This window comes from Helianthus annuus, chromosome 14 (genome assembly GCF_002127325.2).
Source record: "Helianthus annuus cultivar XRQ/B chromosome 14, HanXRQr2.0-SUNRISE, whole genome shotgun sequence".
Classification (NCBI taxonomy): Eukaryota; Viridiplantae; Streptophyta; class Magnoliopsida; order Asterales; family Asteraceae; genus Helianthus; species Helianthus annuus.
In genome coordinates, this window is record NC_035446.2 from 145,306,132 (window position 1) to 145,327,822 (window position 21,691).

At 35.7% G+C, this 21,691-nt stretch overlaps 1 protein-coding gene across 1 annotated transcript; it reads left to right on the plus strand.

Moving 5' to 3' along the window:
* The first annotated feature begins 11,544 nt into the window (after window positions 1–11,544).
* LOC110907532 lies at window positions 11,545–12,498 on the plus strand. Its single transcript, XM_022152500.1, has one exon. The coding sequence runs from the start codon at window positions 11,545–11,547 to the stop codon at window positions 12,496–12,498; it is 954 nt and encodes a 317-aa protein (XP_022008192.1).
* The last annotated feature ends 9,193 nt before the right edge of the window (window positions 12,499–21,691 follow it).

The following is a 21,691-nucleotide window of genomic DNA, read 5'->3' on the forward strand; positions in this document are numbered from 1 at the left end:
GAGGTTATGAGAGGTTCACAAGTGTCCCATATTGCATGTCCACCCATTGGTGAGTTTTAGAGGTGCTCACAGCTGTTACACACTCAAAATTCGGACCAAAATGGCCACTGTTCGCGAAATCCGGAGCTGGGCGCTGGGTCGCGGCCCGCGTAAGGCCTCAGGCGGGCGCCTGGGGTCTGCAGCTCCAAACTTGGTTCATTTGTTGCAGTTTTGGTCCCTGTACTTTGGTTACGATGATTTTGCTGCTTATCTTGACTCGTAAACCCTAAATCTTGGTTTTTAGGAACCTTGGAACATTTACCAACATGGTAGAGTCCTCGGTTAACTTTGCGCTCACCCGAAAAGTCATGAAATTCGACGTTGACGCTTTTAACCCCTCAAGTACGGTTTTGGCCATAACTTTCTCATACGATAACGAAACTTCATGAAATTTTTACCACATATTCTAGTCAGTATATTTTAGCATTACAAAGCTTCGGGTCTACCAAAAGATCACTCAGAGGTATAAATTCAACATGTTGACACTTTTAGCCCCTATAGTTTGTAATTCCTCACTTTCGTGCAATTTCCGCTTCGTATGATCCATGATCCATCCGTTTAAGGTTATAAACATTATGTAGGGTTATCATAGAGTCTATTTATCCATTTTTGACACTTTGGACCTTTACGTTCCATAGTTTTCACCGTTTGTCAACTTTAGTCCCACTAAAGTATATTTTTGCATACCGGAAGTCTATGACACGTGTCAATGCATTATTGGACGAAATTTTTCGAGGTGTTACAGTTGGGCTCAGTCGTCATCCGGTACTACTAGGCAACCTACATTCCATAAACATGAAATGATTTTAGTCATACGCGGTTTAAAACTTGTTCAAATGGATTCACGAAACAAAACTCAACAAAATAACTGGGCGCTACCGTAACTTACGGTAGCCACCGTAAGTTACGGTAGCCTCTGGGCATTCAGGGGCTGCCGTAATGCAGTATAAAACCACCGTAACAACTTTAGTGGCTACCGTAAGTTACGGTAGCTACCGTAACTTACGGTAGGTGCTGCATATTCTTTATGCTTTGCTGTTTTGACCCGTTCATGTATAATTCCAACAAAAACAGGTTTGTATGCCCCCCCTAACTTATGAAATTTATAATTTCAAAATCTCCAATCATATTAGGTTCAAGTAACGAGTTTCATACGTAATTAAAATCCGTTTACTCCCAAGTGCTTATTTTGACCCGTTAAGGGTATTTAAGCACTTCCAAGCTTAAAATTGTTTTCGATCGCTTCTAGCATTACATTACCACATTTCTTATCATAAAACCTCCCACCACTACTGACTTTATGGTGGGTTTACTATGATAACTTATATAAACCGAGTTTTACCCCTCAACTCATTATTTTAAGGCAATGACTCAAATAGAGCCATTTGACTAACATATTACATCTTTTAACTTCTATACTTATCCTAAGTATTTATCTAATCAAGAAACTCATTTCCAAACAACCTTTAAGGGTTGTTTGCTCAGTTTAACTTATAAGGGCATTTTGGTCCATTTCGGCCCTTCATTAACGATGAGAGATTTTTGTAAACATGTTTGACCCATAAGCCCTCTTTCCAACTATGATTTTGTTTGAAAAGTCATTAGACCTTTCAAACGTAATGACCATCGTTTGTAACCTTCGGTTTATGTCAGACCCCTATTTTCCACGTGTCACTGGTGGGGAGTATCGTGACGTCATTGATATCATCATAGTTAAACAACACAACATATAAATGCACAGCGGAAGCAAAAGATATAGATTCATTTCAACTGAATAAAATGTAATGTTTAAGTATCACAACACAGTCGAAACAGATCCACAGGCGGATCAAATAAAAAGGAAACTGTTCAACAGACTTTGACATCTAAAGCTTGCGAGACTTGAGTAATGATGCCTGGAGTAGCCAGCCTATTTCGTCTAGCACCTGCACTTAGCCTTTTTGGAAAAGACGTCAGTTTGCACTGGTAAATACAACTTAACTGACTCATTTTGAAAAGAGTTTGAAAATTGATTTAAATGCACTTCGGCGAAAATATTTTATAACTTGGGACAATTATTCAAAATAATCTTGTATACAGTTTTACTCATTTGTCGTCCATTAGGGCCGGTTTGTAGGGCCGGACTTAAGTTAACTGACACGCCACATGTATAATGCCCACAAGGTCGATTCCTTATAGTGGGATACCAGTTTTTACATAATGCAACTGTTAGGTGTACGCCTACACCCCGTGCTTAGGTCGTGGCCATTTCATGAATGATGTCAAGGATATCCGGGACATGGTCATTTAACCCCCAAGGGCCATACACCAAATAATACATATCAAACAGGTTATGTAAATACATCAATCACAATACGAGTTAAATGACTACATACACCCGACCAAGCGGTACTTTTATAGTACCGTATCCCAAGCCCGTATACGGAAAATAAGTTAAGGGTATTTACCTGAGCAATGTATAAATCAAATACAGCAAGTGCACGTAGCTTTTACTGGGCTCCTAATCTAGAACGAAGGTTTTTAATAACCTACTAGAATCCTAACGGGTCTTTAATCAAGCTTAGACTTAGACCGGTTAGTTTTCAAAAGGAAGATACGGTTCAATCGCATGATAAAGCGAAGACCGGTTTAGAAGGTGGTTTTGACCCGACAAGCTTGAATACTTGTTTAATATGGGTAACTTAATCACATTCTGGATTTTGAGGTAAAAACGATTTGGTTTGACCCATTTCGGCTAATATATGCAACCTAGCTACATAGGTCGATCCGAACGCGAAACATGCGTAACGGGTAACCATAAGAGTCATGAACATGTTCCATAAGTTAATATGCCTTTGATATGTTGTGATATCAGTAGGATACCTTCCATTATGCCCAAAACGAGTTTAAAACCAATTTATGCCCCGTAGAGGTATTTTGGTCACTTAAAGGTTATAAAAGAGGTTAAATAGTAATATGAGTTTCGGGTCTGATTAAATCAGTAAAAATACTTAATTTACTAAGTTACATCAGTAGGGTATAATCTATATGTGAAATTTATCACTTATAACCAAACTATGCATCTTAAGGGCATTTTGGTAATTTCACATAGACTTAAAAGGTCAAAACTGGAGATTCTGAGTTTAAGACTTTTGCTTACTGCTAAAGTATGAAAACTTACTTAAAACATCAGTAGGTATCAAGTCTTATAGATCTAAAATGGTTTTAATATGTATTATGCGTTAAAAACGCTTAAAAAGGCGATTTGGAGCCATTTCCGGGTTTTTAAAGAAAATCTGATATTTTTATTATTCCAGAAGGCTCAAAATACTTTATTTATCATATTAGATCAGTAGAAAAAGGTTTGGGGTCAAAATAATTTGTAAACCCATTTTATAGCCTAAAAGGGCAAATGCGGCAATAACCGAATCAAGCTTAGAACTCTAGGTTACGATCAGCCTAAAAATAAATAAAAATCTCCAAAAATCCCAAAATATTATATTACATTAGTGGGTAAAAAGTTTGGCATTTAAAATTGGGTTTAGATAGGCTATACGCTAATTATGTGCTTTAATTACCGAAAAGTTTCTTATTTACGCTAAAGAGCATAACTCCTAATCTAAACCTCAAACTGATGTGAAATTTATGGACATGTTTATAAATTAATAATAAAGGTTTTAGTCCTTTCACATTTTCAAGAATCTCGTTTTAATATCAAAGGGCATTATGGTCAACATTTCGGCATTATGGAAACATGTAATGATCTTTAATTCTAAAGAACCAAGTAGTATAACTTTGGGAGGTTATACTAACATATAACATGGTCACAAGGGACCCTAAGGCATAAATAAACTCAAGCTAATTTAGGTCAGAACTGAAAGTCAAAGCAAAGGTCAAACTTTGCGACTTTCGGTTGTGAACCGAGCCTATACTTAGAATTGTCGGGTTGAACATGCTTAGACATGTTCAACTAATATTTACCAAGTTATTAAAGTGGCAAAAACTGATTTTATGACTTCTTCATTATTAGTTATTAATTTTATTTAAAACAACCCGTTTGACTTTAATTTGACCCGACAATTAAACTAAGTAACGTGGTAATTAGGAGGTGCCCTTTTGAGGGTTAAACACCTACCTAATTACGGTCACGTAGCCATGTTTGTTGCGAACCATGGCTCACCCGTTTGTAAGTCAAAGCGTTTATCGAAAACGCTTGACTTTTCGGTTTAAATACTAAATAATTAAACTAAGCATGTAGGAATCACTTACAAAAGTCCAAATGACTGAAAGAGGTTCTCAAGAAGCTCAAGACCCTCAAAGAATGCAGAGAAATCAGAGAGCAATTCAGAAATGAGAAGAGGTGCAAGTGAAACCCAAAATAAAAGGGGTATATATAGGTTTTCGAGAGCCGTTAGGATCGTTCATCGATAATCGTGCTTCAATCTCAGCCCTACACTTCATACCCATGGTTTACAAAACAATGGGCAACCCCTAGATTCGAATATGAGAGTGTGAGAGCAAAACCAAAGCTGGTTTTAAAAATTCTGGTGCTGGGCATAGCTTACGGACCGTAAGGTCCTTCATACGGTTCGTAAGGACCTTCACAGCACATGGGAACTTTCATTAATTGACAGTTTTGGCCCCTGCACTCCCAAATGCCATTTCTGACACATTTGAGGCCCGTTAAACCATTTTTAAGGCTCTACAATGATTCCTAAGCATAGGGAACATGAAACATGTTCAAAAATATGCCGGATGTCGGTTCGTTTGGTCGTACGGTCCCGTTGTTCGGCTAATTACGACGAAACACGGACGGACGCTAAAAACGATCCAATTTACGCGACGAATGGAATTTTATCAAGACAAACACTAAAATAAAATATTTTAGTACTTACATAAATTTTTGGGTGTCCGGGGATATTCAGAATGCAAGATATGCGCGAAAATGCAAACTTGTGCACTTTTTGACACTTTTAGTCCCTGCATAACCTAATAGTTTATTTTAGCGCACCAAACACCTCTAAGCTTATATCTAAGCTATACAAAGGTTAAATGGAGTATAATTAACTCATGGTCATATTCCGGAAGGTTCGATACCCTACAAATTGACATACTTTTGCAGTTTGATGCTTTTAACCCCTTGTATACGAATATTGCCATAACTTTCTCATACTTAATTGAAACCTTGTGAAATTTTTATCACACATTCTTGTGAGTATATTTATCATTACAAAGCTTCGGGTCTGCTAAAAGATCACTTAGAGGTATACTTTAAACATGTTGACACATTTAGCCCATGTAGTTTGTAATTCCTCACTTTCTTTCACAATTAGCTTCGTATGATCCATGATTTATTCGTTTAAGGTTATAGACATCATGTAGGGTTATTGAAGGATATATTTATTCATTGTTGACACTTTGAATCCTTTTACGCACATAGATTTCTTGTTTGTCAACTTTGGTCCCTCTAATTCAATCCTTTACACATTTAAGTCCATGACACGTGTCGACATGATATTGGACATGAATTTTCGAGGTGTTACATCCTCACCCCCTTAAAAGAAATCTCGACCCCGAGATTTACTGAAACAAATGAGGGTATTTTTCCTGCATTGTGGATTCTAACTCCAACGTGTATTCGGGACCTCTACGGGCATCCCATTTGACCTTTACAATAGGTACGTACTTTCTTCGAAGCTTCTTTACCTGCCGATCTTCAATCGATACAGGTTTTTCCACAAATTTCAAGCTCTCATCTATATGCACATTTGTGTGTGGTATGACTAGTGATTCATCAGCTAGACATTTCTTTAGATTGCAGACGTGGAACACATTGTGAATACCACTGAGCTCTTCAGGTAAGTTTAACTTATAAGCCACTGTTCCTACACATTCGATGATCTCGAATGGTCCTATATATCTCGGGCTTAACTTACCTTTCTTACCAAATCGCACCACCCCTTTCCAGGGCGACACTTTAAGCAGCACTTTATCACCAACCTCGAACTTGAAAGGTTTTCGCCTTTTATCAGCATAGCTTTTCTGCCTATCTCTGGCAGCTTTCAGGCGATCACGAATCCGGGCAATTTTGTCCGTCGTCTCGAAAACTATTTCAGGTCCTGATAACTGAGTGTCTCCTACTTCTGCCCAACAGATGGGCGTTCTGCATTTCCTACCATATAATGCCTCAAAAGGCGCAGCCTGAATGCTTGTATGATAGCTATTGTTATAGGAGAACTCGACTAATGGCAGGTGCTTATCCCAGCTACCGCCTAAATCAATCACACATGCAGGAAAGCATGTCTTCCAGGGTTTGAATTGTACGCTCACTTTGCCCATCTGTCTGAGGATGGTAAGCCGTACTGAAATTTAAATGTGTGCCCAAAGACTGTTGGAAACTTTTCCAAAAATGAGATGTATATCTAGTATCTCTGTCAGAGATAATAGCCACTGGTACTCCATGCAGAGATACAATCTTATCAACATACAATTGGGCTAACATGTCAGAACTGTATGTTTCCTTAATGGGCAGGAAATGTGCTGACTTAGTCAGTCTATCTACTATCACCCAAATAGTATCATTTTCTTTCTTAGTCTTTGGCAACTTGGTGATGAAATCCATCGTCACCATTTCCCATTTCCAGGTGGGAATTTCAGGCTGTTACAGCAAACCTGACGGCTTTTGATGTTCAGCTTTAACTTGAGCACACGTCAAGCATTTAGCCACATAGGCAGCTATAGACTTTTTCAAACCTATCCACCAATAATTCGCCTTTAAATCCTGGTACATCTTATCAGCTCCAGGATGAACGGAATATTTGGAACTGTGGGCTTCCTGGAGGATAACATCCCGAAGTCCTCCATAAACAGGAACCCATATCCGTCCATTTAACCTTAGGATTCTGTCCTTGCCATAGGATAACTGCTCCTCAGTTACTCCTAACTTTTCCTCAGGATAGTTAGCTTCTAGCACTGCTTCCTTCTGTGCTGCTAACAACCTTTCATTCAAATTATTCTTTATCTTAATGCTCTTGGCATTGATTCTTATAGGCCTTATCCTTTCCTTTCGACTTAAGGCATCAGCAACCACATTTGCCTTGCCTGGATGGTATCTTATTTCACAATCATAGTCATTTAAAGTTTCCATCCAACGTCGCTGCCTCATATTCAAGTCCTTCTGACTAAACAAATGTTGAAGGCTCTTGTGATCAGAGTAGATTACACACTTCGTTCCATACAGGTAATGCCTCCAAAGTTTCAGTGCAAATACAACGGCACCCAGTTCCAAGTCATGGGTGGTGTAATTCCTTTCGTGCACCTTTAACTGACGTGAAGCATAGGCAATAACCTTGCCTTTCTGCATTAACACACAGCCCACCCCGGTGTGTGATGCATCACAATATACTACAAACTCATCAATTCCATCAGGCAACGTCAAAACAGGAGAGTTGCTCAACTTCTGCTTCAAAACATCGAAGGATTCTTGCTGCTTAGGCCCGCAGTCGAACTTGCTATTCTTGCGAGTGAGTAAAGTCAGGGGTGCTGCAATTCTTGAGAAGTTTTCAATAAAGCGTCTGTAGTATCCTGCCAGTCCTAGAAAACTACGAATCTCTGTAGGCGTCTTCGGCTCTTGCCAGTTCATAATAGCTTCTATCTTAGCGGGATCTACTTGGATACCACGCTCACTTACAACATGTCTGTGACACCTCGTATTTTCAATCTTTCCATTTTTGGCAAGTCTACTTGTACTTTCTATTTTTGTAAGTTGTACCTTTGTGGTATTTGGTTTTATTCCCAAATTGTACCTCGAGACTTGAAATCATAATGAAAGTGCATTATTTTATTCATATTTGTGTTTGAATACTATGTATTGTCAAAACAATTAAAAACATGTTGAAACTATGTTAAACACGTAAAAACAGTGAAATTACATCTTAATCTCAGCTCTCAAATCCATCATTGCCAAGAGATTACCCTAAACCGTACAAAAATCGGGAATTTGTGCGTTAATTCGGTAAAAATATCAAAATTTGGGTTAAAATAATTTTTATATTATTTTATTAATATTTTAAATAAGTAAACTAATAATTAAAATTAAATAAATAAATATTTAAAACTGAATTTTTTATGATTTTTGATCATTTTGGTTAGTTAAACTAACCTGGTTAGCTAAATCCTGGTTAAATCAGCTAACCAGGTTAATTTTATCAAAGGACAGCACTAACTGAGTTAGAAAACTCAGTTAGTGACTAACCCAGTTAGTCAGACTAACTGTTAATAAAAAAGGGGTTTGAACCGCGTGGAACAAGGATCGAACTCGGGACGTCTCGGATAACAAACAACAACTCAACCACTCGGCCGGGCATGCCACATCCGGCATATCTTGAACTCGAGTTATATTTAACATCTAACTAAGCGCTGAATTCAAATATAACCGCCAAACTGATCATCTTCTCCGATTGAATTAATGGCCGGAAATCCCGAAGTCCCTTCATGTTCGTAACCGACACCCTTCATTCCCTATATAAACCCGAACAACCCTTCATGATCGTTCCTTCACACCCGAAACAAACCGAAACAAACCGCAACCGATTCGAGTCTTCGTTCACCTTCGCCGGAGAACCACCGATCACCACCTTCGCCGCTGCGAACCACCAGAAACCACCACCCACCGCCGTCTGCAACAGTCCGGTACCCTCTTCTTTTCCGGCTTTACGTTTTTGGATTTCGATTTCTTTGTTTTGTGTTAATATTACTATTACAGTAATATAAATGTTAATATTATTGTTAATATTATTAATATTATTATTACCTATTAGTATTATTATTATTATTAATATTATTATTATTATTAGATTATTAATATTAATATTATAATCTTTATTTATTTATTTATCTATATTTATAATCAGATATATTTAAACAAATATATTATTACTATATTTAATCAGAATAATTATTATTATTAAACAAATTTATTAATATAATCATTATTATTATTATTAAACAGATTTATTAATATATTTTTAAATCTGAAATTTTATAACAGAATTATTATTTCTGTTTTTTTTATAATCAGAATTTTTACAACAAAATAAATCAGATTTATTTTTAAATTTTCAGAATTATTATTTAAATTATTATTTAAAATCTGAATTATTATTCTTTATTTAATCAGATTTACTATTTTATTCAGAATTATTATAATAATCAGATTATTTTAGATTTTCAGAATTTATATATAAAATCAGAATTAATTAACAGAATTATTATTTTACTATTTAAATTCGAATTATTAATCAGATTTATTATTTTACATAATCAGATTTATTATTTTATTTTATCTAAATCAGAATTATTATATAATAAACAGATTTACTATTTTAATTAGATTAGAATTATTATTTTATATATAATAATCAGATTTATTATTTTAAATCAGAATTATTAATCTATAATATTTATATATATATATATCAGAATTATTATTTTTAAGTGCATAATAATCAGGAATTATTATTTATATAATCCAAAATTTTAGTAATAATATTTATAATACTTTAGTAAAAATCAGAAATATTATTTTAATAGTATATAAAAATCAGTATTTATTTTTACACACTTATTTATTAATAAATTGACATGTATTTCATTAAATACAAGATATGAAAATAAGACATATTATTATTATTTCACTCTAGAAATATTAATATTATTTTGTAAATGTTCTTGTTATTTAATAACCATTAAATCTCTTGTGCACATTCTCTTGGGCAATCTCTTGTTTTAATCTTTTCCAAGAAAAACGCAACGCAACCTAAGGTGAGTATACATGACCCATTTTCTATTTTATCACATTTTGGGTGCTGTATGCATTTCTATATCAAACACACTATGTTAAACATTTTTGCACCCTCAATCCACATTTCATGTGAATCTATTTGACTCATGTTAATCATGTTATGCTACTGTTAAACATTTATGACTGTGTGTTCATTAACTTTGTAAGCCTCCCCTAACAATGGCAGCGCTGTAGGTTGAGAAACGCCCCTCCCATAATATTATGGGTATTGTTAGGTTTATTCTATGTTACTCATTTACCACCCTTCTAGGGTTAGGCTATGTTAATTGCATTAAACTTTGGTTTGAACACATAGATATCATCGTTACGAGTATAACTGTTAATATGAACTTAGGTAGTCACGTGGATTTGAGCATGTTAAACTATTTCAAACATATTATACTATATTCAAACTTGTATACTCGCCAACATGTTTTGTTGACTTTATTTTAAATGCATACTGCAGGATGAGGAAGTCAAGATTTGAAGAAATAAATAGGATGGCCTAGAAACCCACCTTTGAAATAAACTATGTTTGATGTTTGTTATTTCCTTTTTATGACAATGTATGGAACTTTGCAAATTTAATAAATGAAACTTAATTATATTGTCACATTTAGTGTTATGATGTCTTTGAGCAGTTTTTACGTCTCATCCCGATGTTTCCGCCATCGGTTGGGGTGTGACAGATTGGTATCAGAGCCATAACTATAGGGAATTAGGAAAAGTAGGAATACTTTTACCTAGTCTATAGTTTAGGAGCTTTCCCATTTATTTGCTGTTTAAGACAATATTCCCTTCTCTCTTCCTTGCTTCCCTCTATTCTTTTGGACTTCTAATATACAAGCCTTTCCTAAGGCTAACACAATACACACATTGAAGCTGTGAAGACACTCATGCAATACAATCGAAATGATTCATCAAAACAGGGGTGATTCCCATATTTGGTGATGATTTTCATTCAGCTTAAATTTGATTTTTGCACGAAACCTACCCTCAAGTTAGGAGTGACATCCAAACCTTGATGGGAGTTTCCATTTCATATTCTAGTGGACCCTCATCTTTGGATGAGTACCAACCACATCAGGGTATGATGTTATCAAGTTAGAGGTGAAACTCGCATCTTGTTAACTAGTCCCATTCCTTGATTTTCAATCTCGCCAAAGTTTCGATTTTCCCAATCGATTAAGGACGTGTAGTAACTGGAAGGACAAATATCGTTAGTCGCTCCTCGATGAGAGTATTTGTCTATTAGACCAAAGCACGTCTCCTTAACTCGAAAAGGATTTCGATTCACTTTGGAATAGTCTTATGTTACGTTCCGTGACAATCCATATTTTTATGATAAATCTCTTTTTATGTTATCTCAATTATCATGTGATTTACATTTGAGCGTTATCTTCATTTCAAGTTTGGGAACACGAATCACGTTATTATCGCAATCTAAAAACAATTAATAATTACTCCTTCGTGAACAAACTAAATTTATCTTGCTTTCATTATACATGATATTCTATGTGTGACATTATGTTATTCTATGTGCAATACTATGTTATTCTATGTGAAACTATTTGACAATTTATGTGAAAAACAATGTGCTATGTGATGCATACATGAAATCAATTTTTCCTAAACAAAAACATTATGATTAAAAGTCTCATCCATTCCTTGTTTTGAATTTCTAGATGTCGTCATCTTGTCAGTACTCTCACTCTCCCAGAAAATCCAAGGCTAACTCCAAAAAGAAAATGATGACGTTCATGGCAAATCAGATTGCCAGAATCGTGCCAAAGATAGTGTCTAAGATTCAAGCCTCCAGCACTCCAAATCATTCTGGTGATTCTCGCGTAGTACAGCCTAAACCAGTCTCATTCAACTACAAACACTTCACTGCTTGTAACCCCAAAACTTTCACTGGGAAGGATGGTGTGACAGCTATGTTGGAATGGTTTGACAGCATAGAGGTCACATTCATAAATAGTGAATGCCCAGAGGAACTCAAGGTTCGAAGTGCCACTGGTGTCTTCCAAGCCAGGGCACTAGACTGGTGGACTAACGAGAGAAACATTCGATCCAATGAACTAGCCTACGTGTTGTCTTGGGAAGAACTCAAACAGCTTATGATGGAGGAATTCTGCCCTCCTCATGAGCAGCAGAAGTTAGAAGAAGAGTTCTGGACTCTCAAACAAATTGGAGATGAAAACCTTGCATACACTACCCGGTTTAAGCAGTTGTGTTTTATCGTGCCTCATTTGGTGTTGACCACAGAACGCACCATTCGGAAATATATTAATGGGTTGCCTCCTACGATGCGTGATACCATCGAAGCAGCCAAACTTGACAACATCGAGGCTGTCTATCGTCTAGCAGCTAGCCTAAACAACAATCGCGTTCGCGATAAACAAATTGCAACATCCACCAAGATAGCCAACCAGATTACCACTAACACTGAAGCCCAAGCAAGTGGCAGCGAAGGCAGGAAACGAAAGTTCCAACACCAAGAGTCAGTCAACAAAGTACGCGCATGCTACAAGTGTGGAGACACTACACACCTTCGCCCACAATGTCCTCTATGGAATCAAGAACGACAGCAAACCCAAGACGACAACGAAGTCACTGATGGTACGCTTTTTCTTTAACAACCCTATTACCTGGATACTCGCGTAAGGATTTGTATTTGTTAAATTTGAATCTATGTTAAACTGTACTCACTCGAAACTCCCCAAGTCATTCCTAGTCAAAATTTCTGATGGCAAGTCCATCACTGTTGATTTTACGTTTCTCGTTATTACTTCCTCGCACTCAACATCCGTGTTGTGACCATTACTTTACTCTTCGTTCAGTCCTTTCTCTTTAAGATTTCGAGGACGAAATCTCCTAAAGTAGGGGAGACTGTGACACCTCGTATTTTCAATCTTTCCATTTTTGGCAAGTCTACTTGTACTTTCTATTTTGTAAGTTGTACCTTTGTGGTATTTGGTTTTATTCCCAAATTGTACCTCGAGACTTGAAATCATAATGAAAGTGCATTATTTTATTCATATTTGTGTTTGAATACTATGTATTGTCAAAACAATTAAAAACATGTTGAAACTATGTTAAACACGTAAAAACAGTGAAATTACATCTTAATCTCAGCTCTCAAATCCATCATTGCCAAGAGATTACCCTAAACCGTACAAAAATCGGGAATTTGTGCGTTAATTCGGTAAAAATATCAAAATTTGGGTTAAAATAATTTTTATATTATTTTATTAATATTTTAAATAAGTAAACTAATAATTAAAATTAAATAAATAAATATTTAAAACTGAATTTTTTATGATTTTTGATCATTTTGGTTAGTTAAACTAACCTGGTTAGCTAAATCCTGGTTAAATCAGCTAACCAGGTTAATTTTATCAAAGGACAGCACTAACTGAGTTAGAAAACTCAGTTAGTGACTAACCCAGTTAGTCAGACTAACTGTTAATAAAAAAGGGGTTTGAACCGCATGGAACAAGGATCGAACTCGGGACGTCTCGGATAACAAACAACAACTCAACCACTCGGCCGGGCATGCCACATCCGGCATATCTTGAACTCGAGTTATATTTAACATCTAACTAAGCGCTGAATTCAAATATAACCGCCAAACTGATCATCTTCTCCGATTGAATTAATGGCCGGAAATCCCGAAGTCCCTTCATGTTCGTAACCGACACCCTTCATTCCCTATATAAACCCGAACAACCCTTCATGATCGTTCCTTCACACCCGAAACAAACCGAAACAAACCGCAACCGATTCGAGTCTTCGTTCACCTTCGCCGGAGAACCACCGATCACCACCTTCGCCGCTGCGAACCACCAGAAACCACCACCCACCGCCGTCTGCCGCCGTCTGCAACAGTCCGGTACCCTCTTCTTTTCCGGCTTTACGTTTTTGGATTTCGATTTCTTTGTTTTGTGTTAATATTACTATTACAGTAATATAAATGTTAATATTATTGTTAATATTATTAATATTATTATTACCTATTAGTATTATTATTATTATTAGATTATTAATATTAATATTATAATCTTTATTTATTTATTTATCTATATTTATAATCAGATATATTTAAACAAATATATTATTACTATATTTAATCAGAATAATTATTATTATTAAACAGATTTATTAATATAATCATTATTATTATTATTAAACAGATTTATTAATATATTTTTAAATCTGAAATTTTATAACAGAATTATTATTTCTGTTTTTTTTTATAATCAGAATTTTTACAACAAAATAAATCAGATTTATTTCTAAATTTTCAGAATTATTATTTAAATTATTATTTAAAATCTGAATTATTATTCTTTATTTAATCAGATTTACTATTTTATTCAGAATTATTATAATAATCAGATTATTTTAGATTTTCAGAATTTATATATAAAATCAGAATTAATTAACAGAATTATTATTTTACTATTTAAATTCGAATTATTAATCAGATTTATTATTTTACATAATCAGATTTATTATTTTATTTTATCTAAATCAGAATTATTATATAATAAACAGATTTACTATTTTAATTAGATTAGAATTATTATTTTATATATAATAATCAGATTTATTATTTTAAATCAGAATTATTAATCTATAATATTTATATATATATCAGAATTATTATTTTTAAGTGCATAATAATCAGGAATTATTATTTATATAATCCAAAATTTTAGTAATAATATTTATAATACTTTAGTAAAAATCAGAAATATTATTTTAATAGTATATAAAAATCAGTATTTATTTTTACACACTTATTTATTAATAAATTGACATGTATTTCATTAAATACAAGATATGAAAATAAGACATATTATTATTATTTCACTCTAGAAATATTAATATTATTTTGTAAATGTTCTTGTTATTTAATAACCATTAAATTCCCAATATTTAACAATCCTCAAAATTAATAGGGTAAATCTCTTGTGCACATTCTCTTAGGCAATCTCTTGTTTTAATCTTTTCCAAGAAAAACGCAAGTATACATGACTCATTTTCTATTTTATCACATTTTGGGTGCTGTATGCATTTCTATATCAAACACACTATGTTAAACATTTTTGCACCCTCAATCCACATTTCATGTGAATCTATTTGACTCATGTTAATCACGTTATGCTACTGTAAAACATTTATGACTGTGTGTTCATTAACTTTGTAAGCCTCCCCTAACAATGGCAGCGCTGTAGGTTGAGAAACGCCCCTCCCATAATATTATGGGTATTGTTAGGTTTATTCTATGTTACTCATTTACCACCCTTTTAGGGTTAGGCTATGTTAATTGCGTTAAACTTTGGTTTGAACACATAGATATCATCGTTACGAGTATAACTGTTAATATGAACTCAGGTAGTCACGTGGATTTGAGCATGTTAAACTATTTCAAACATATTATACTATATTCAAACTTGTATACTCGCCAACATGTTTTGTTGACTTTATTTTAAATGCATACTGCAGGATGAGGAAGTCAAGATTTGAAGAAATAAATAGGATAGCCTAGAAACCCACCTTTGAAATAAACTATGTTTGATGTTTGTTATTTCCTTTTTATGACAATGTATGGAACTTTGCAAATTTAATAAATGAAACTTAATTATATTGTCACATTTAGTGTTATGATGTCTTTGAGCAGTTTGTACGTCTCATCCCGATGTTTCCGCCATCGGTTGGGGTGTGACAATGTCCAAGGAATTGGACTTCGTGAAGCCAAAATTCACACTTCGAAAATTTGGTATAGAGCTTTTCCTGTTGAAGCAGTTTCAAAATACAACAAAGATGCTTCTCGTGGTCAGCTTGACTCTTTGAGTAGATGAGGATGTCATCGATGAAGACGATGACAAATTTGTCCAAATAAGGCTTGCATACACGATTCATGAGATCCATGAATGCGGCTGGTGCATTAGTAAGCCCAAAAGGCATCACTAAGAACTCATAATGACCGTAGCGAGTCCTAAACGCAATCTTGTGTACGTCTTCATCTTTAACCTTCAATTGATGATAGCCTGACCTCAAATCAATCTTAGAGAAGTAGTTTGCTCCTTGTAGCTGATCGAACAGATCGTCGATCCTGGGCAAAGGATACCTATTCTTGATAGTAACTTTATTAAGCTCACGGTAATCGATGCACAAACGCATCGATCCATCCTTCTTCTTGACAAACAAGATTGGTGCTCCCCAAGGAGATGAACTATGTCTAATAAAACCTTTAGCTAGCAAATCATCTAGCTGCGTCCTCAATTCCTTCATCTCTGTTGGTGCCAACCTATAAGGTGCTCTCGCCACAGGCGCTGCTCCGGGGATGATATCAATTCTGAATTCCACTTGCCTATCCGGTGGCAAGCCAGGTAGTTCTTCAGGGAAAACTCCAGGGTATTCAGAAATGACTGGAATATCTTCAATCTTGGGCTTCTGCTCGTCGACCGTTACATGTGCCATATAAATGACACAACCCTTCTTCATGCACCTAGATGCTTTGAGCATAGACACTTGCTCAGGTAATCCGTGTTGGGTATCTCCTTGAATGGTAAGTGACTCACTAGACGGAGTCTTAATTACCACTTGTTTCTTATTGCATATGATCTGGGCTTGGTTATGGGATAACCAATCCATGCCCAACACTATATCAAATCCGGCTAACTTCAAAGGAAGCAAGGACAAAGGAAAAGGGTGGTTCCAAAAAGATATAACACATCCATCTAACATGGTTGAAGCGTTTTCTAAGGTTCCATCAGCTAACTCCACCTCATATTTCACACTTAAGGTTTTAACAGGCAAATCAGCAACTTACAAAACTTGTTATCTATGAACGACTTATCAGCGCTAGAATTAAACAGTACTCTAGCATATACATTATTTACGAGGAAGGTACCTGTGATTACGTTGTCGTCCTGAATTGCCTCTTGCACGTTCATTTGGAAGACCCTAGCATTGGACTTCTTGGCTTCCTCAGGCTTCTTGGCGTATTTAGGGCAGTTAGTCTTAATGTGCCCTTTCTCATTACAGCCGTAGCAGGTAGCATTTTTAATTTTCTTGCAGTCAATAGTCTTGTGCTCTTTAGACTTGCACAACCCACATGCAGGTGGTCCTGATTGAGACTTGGTCTCAAGCCTGCATTTTCCAAAGTGGCGTTTTTGGCAAGTTGTGCACTCTGGCTTCTCCTCCGTTCGTTGACTGCCTTTTCCAGACCCAAACTTCTTGGAATCAGTGTTTCCCTTGTGCTTCTTCTCCGACCCTCGTGAGTTATCCTCCTCACGCTTCCTCTTACTCTCTTCAGAGTTCTTGAGCGATCTTAGCCTGACCGCATCTAAGGTGAGGGATAAGGATAGATCAGCTGCTGATCTAAACGTAGCAGGTCTTGAAGCCTTAACACTGGCTTTGATTTCTGGGGCTAATCCCCCAATGAAGCGAGCAATCCTCTTGGGTTCTGGTGTCACAAGGTAAGGAACCAGTCTAGACATGGTGTTGAAGTTGGTGAGGTAAGCTTGGCAATCTAAATTCTTCATCACCAATGATAAGAAATCTGACTCAATCCTTTCCACTTCATGTTGTGGACAATAATTCTCCTTAATGAGAACAACAAACTGCTCCCATGACATATTGTAGAGTGGGATCTTCCCAGCAGCTTGAATGAGAGACTTCCACCATGCCAGTGCCTCCCCCTTGAACGATTGGGATACATACTTCACTATATCCCTTTCAGCACAACCGCTGATATCAACTACAGTGTCCATTTCATCTAACCAAGTCATACAATCTATTGCCCCTTTTTCCCCAGTGAAATCCCGGGGTTTGCAGGATACAAAGTACTTATAAGTACAACACTTGGTACGTGGCTCATCATCGAACACTATCCTCTTACGTGGAACACTGTGTTGGTTTGAGGAATGTTCAACATCCTCATTCTTCGGTCCACCTTTCTTAGAGGGTGACTTGCTAAGAGATTTCGAATGAGTCTTAGAAACAGACTTAGAATGGGATACCGAAGAAGCTCTACTATGAGTTCCACTAAACTCCTTGAATTGCTCCTCTACAGCTTTAGATACAGCTGTATTAACCAGGTTTCGGAGCTCTCCTTTGGTTATATTAATCCTATCATCATCATCATCGTGGTTTTCCAGGGGATGACTGTTCACTTCCTCCGACCTCGCCATGTAGCTTTAATTGCTACATAAAATCAAACAAGGACAAGGTTTATACAGAAGCTTACACAGTTTTATCGTTTTAAACGATTTATTAACCATGGTTTATAATACCCATTTTAGTTAATTATTTAGAATTTTTATCATAACCCTAAATTATATACAATAGCACAAAAGGCCTAGTCACGTAGACAAGTTTAATTTCATAACCCAGGATTCTTACAGAATCGGGGTATTTAAGGTTTGAATCAAAGTTCATTACCTTTCCTAGACAGGGAGTTGTAGGCTACCACTGTCTTTAGTCCCAGAGGACGTTAATCATAGCCCGTGGGCACTTCATCTTTAAGGGATGATTATATAAATAAGGGAATTTGGGATAACCCATTTTAACAATGACTTATGTGATTTTATCGAATCACACCTTGTCAAGTATATTCATATGCTTTCTCACATTAACAAGGTTTTGAATCTTTTGAATATGTTGTACTATCTTGGCCATGTCTGTAAATGACAATTAGGCTAGGTTTTACCATCTTGACCATGTCTGCAATGACAATTAGGCTAGGTTTTACCATATTGGCCATGTCTGCAAGGACATTAAGCTAAGTTTTACCTTTAAGATTCTTCTAATATTAAACGCAGAGCATTCCTAATTTGAGATGTTACCAAGGATCTGAATCTAATTGAGGAACTACCATCTTAGCCCCGTCTTAGAATGACACTTGAGCTAGGTCTTGTCCTTTTTAGATTTTGCCATTTTATCACAATGGTAGATCTTATAATATAGGAATCTAACCGTCCCATTAAAATTTAAACAAGTTCATGGTTGCCCTAAACGGGACTTCTAACAAAAAAGACTTGCCCATGCAAGGGCTAATCATAAAATAACAAAGGAAACAAAAATATAACGAATTAGGATTAGTCCTATGTTCTTGCCTAGACTCAAGAGTGTGCAATTGTGTAACTGAGATTAAACACAAAAGGCTAGTGTTTAATTCACTCAGTGTTGGCTCTGATACCAACCTGTCACACCCCTATTTTCCACGTGTCACCGGTGGGCCCGGTGGGGAGTATCGTGACGTCATTGATATCATCATAGTCAAACAACACAACATATAAATGCACAGCGGAAGCAAAAGATATAGATTCATTTCAACTGAATAAAATGTAATGTTTAAGTATCACAACACAGTCGAAACAGATCCACAGGCGGATCAAATAAAAAGGAAACTGTTCAACAGACTTTGACATCTAAAGATTGCGAGACTTGAGTAATGATGCCTGGAGTAGCCAGCCTATTTCGTCTAGCACCTGCACTTAGCCTTTTTGGAAAAGACGTCAGTTTGCACTGGTAAATACAACTTAACTGACTCATTTTGAAAATAGTTTGAAAATTGATTTAAATGCACTTCGGCGAAAATATTTTATAACTTGGGACAATTATTCAAAATAATCTTGTATACAGTTTTACTCATTTGTCGTCCATTAGGGCCGGTTTGTAGGGCCGGACTTAAGTTAACTGACACGCCACAGGTATAATGCCCACAAGGTCGATTCCTTATAGTGGGACATCAGTTTTTACATAATGCAACTGTTAGGTGTACGCCTACACCCCGTGCTTAGGTCGTGGCCATTTCATGAATGATGTCAAGGATATCCGGGACATGGTCATTTAACCCCCAAGGGCCATACACCAAATAATACATATCAAACAGGTTATCTAAATACATCAATCACAATACGATTTAAATGACTACATACACCCGACCAAGCGGTACTTTTATAGTACCGTATCCCAAGCCCGTATACGGAAAATAAGTTAAGGGTATTTACCTGAGCAATGTATAAATCAAATACAGTAAGTGCACGTAGCTTTTACTGGGCTCCTAATCTAGAACGAAGGTTTTTAATAACCTATTAGAATCCTAACGGGTCTTTAATCAAGCTTAGACTTAGACCGGTTAGTTTTCAAAAGGAAGATACGGTTCAATCGCATGATAAAGCGAAAACCGGTTTAGAATGTGGTTTTGACCCGACAAGCTTGAATACTTGTTTAATATGGGTAACTTAATCACATTCTGGATTTTGAGGTAAAAACGATTTGGTTTGACCCGTTTCGGCTAATATATGCAACCTAGCTATATAGGCCGATCCGAACGCGAAACATGCATAACGGGTAACCATAAGAGTCATGAACATGTTCCATAAGTTAATATGCCTTTGATATGTTGTGATATCAGTACGATACCTTCCATTATGCCCAAAACGAGTTTAAAACCAATTTATGCTCCGTAGGGGTATTTTGGTCATTTAAAGGTTATAAAAGAGGTTAAATAGTAATCTGAGTTTCGGGTCTGATTAAATCAGTAAAAATACTTAATTCACTAAGTTACATCAGTAGGGTATAACCTATATGTGAAATTTATCACTTATAACCAAACTATGCATCTTAAGGGCATTTTGGTAATTTCACATAAACTTAAAAGGTCAAAACTGGAGATTCTGAGTTTAAGACTTTTGCTTACTGCTAAAGTATGAAAACTTACTTAAAACATCAGTAGGTATCAAGTCTTATAGATCTAAAATGGTTTTAATATGTATTATGCGTTAAAAACGCTTAAAAAAGCGATTTGGAGCCATTTCCGGGTTTTTAAAGAAAAGCTGATATTTTTATTATTCCAGAAGGCTCAAAATACTTTATTTATCATATTAGATCAGTAGAAAAAGGTTTGGGGTCAAAATAATTTGTAAACCCATTTTATAGCCTAAAAGGACAAATCCGGCAATAACCGAATCAAGCTTAGAACTCTAGGTTACGATCAGCCTAAAAATAAATAAAAATCTCAAAAAATCCCAAATTATTATATTACATTAGTGGGTAAAACGTTTGGCATTTAAAATTGGGTTTAGATAGGCTATACGCTAATTATGCGCTTTAATTACCGAAAAGTTTCTTATTTACGCTAAAGAGCATAACTCCTAATCTAAACCTCAAACTGATGTGAAATTTTATGGACATGTTTATAAATTAATAATAAAGGTTTTAGTCCTTTCACATTTTCAAGAATCTCGTTTTAATATCAAAGGGCATTATGGTCAACATTTCGGCATTATGAAAACATGTAATGATCTTTAATTCTAAAGAACCAAGTAGTATAACTTTGGGAGGTTATACTAACATATAACATGGTCACAAGGGACCCTAAGGCATAAATAAACTCAAGCTAATTTAGGTCAGAACTGAAAGTCAAAGCAAAGGTCAAACTTTGCGACTTTCGGTTGTGAACCGAGCCTATACTTAGAATTGTCGGGTTGAACATGCTTAGACATGTTCAACTAATATTTACCAAGTTATTAAAGTGGCAAAAACTGATTTTATGACTTCTTCATTATTAGTTATTAATTTTATTTAAAACAACCCGTTTGACTTTAATTTGACCCGACAATTAAACTAAGTAACGTGGTAATTAGGAGGTGCCCTTTTGAGGGTTAAACACCTACCTAATTACGGTCACGTAGCCATGTTTGTTGCGAACCATGGCTCACCCGTTTGTAAGTCAAAGCGTTTATCGAAAACGCTTGACTTTTCGGTTTAAATACTAAATAATTAAACTAAGCATGAAGGAATCACTTACAA

Excerpts from the sequence above, each read along its gene's own strand:
- LOC110907532 (XM_022152500.1), top strand. The coding sequence starts at position 11,545 with ATGTCGTCATCTTGTCAGTACTCTCACTCTCCCAGAAAATCCAAGGCT.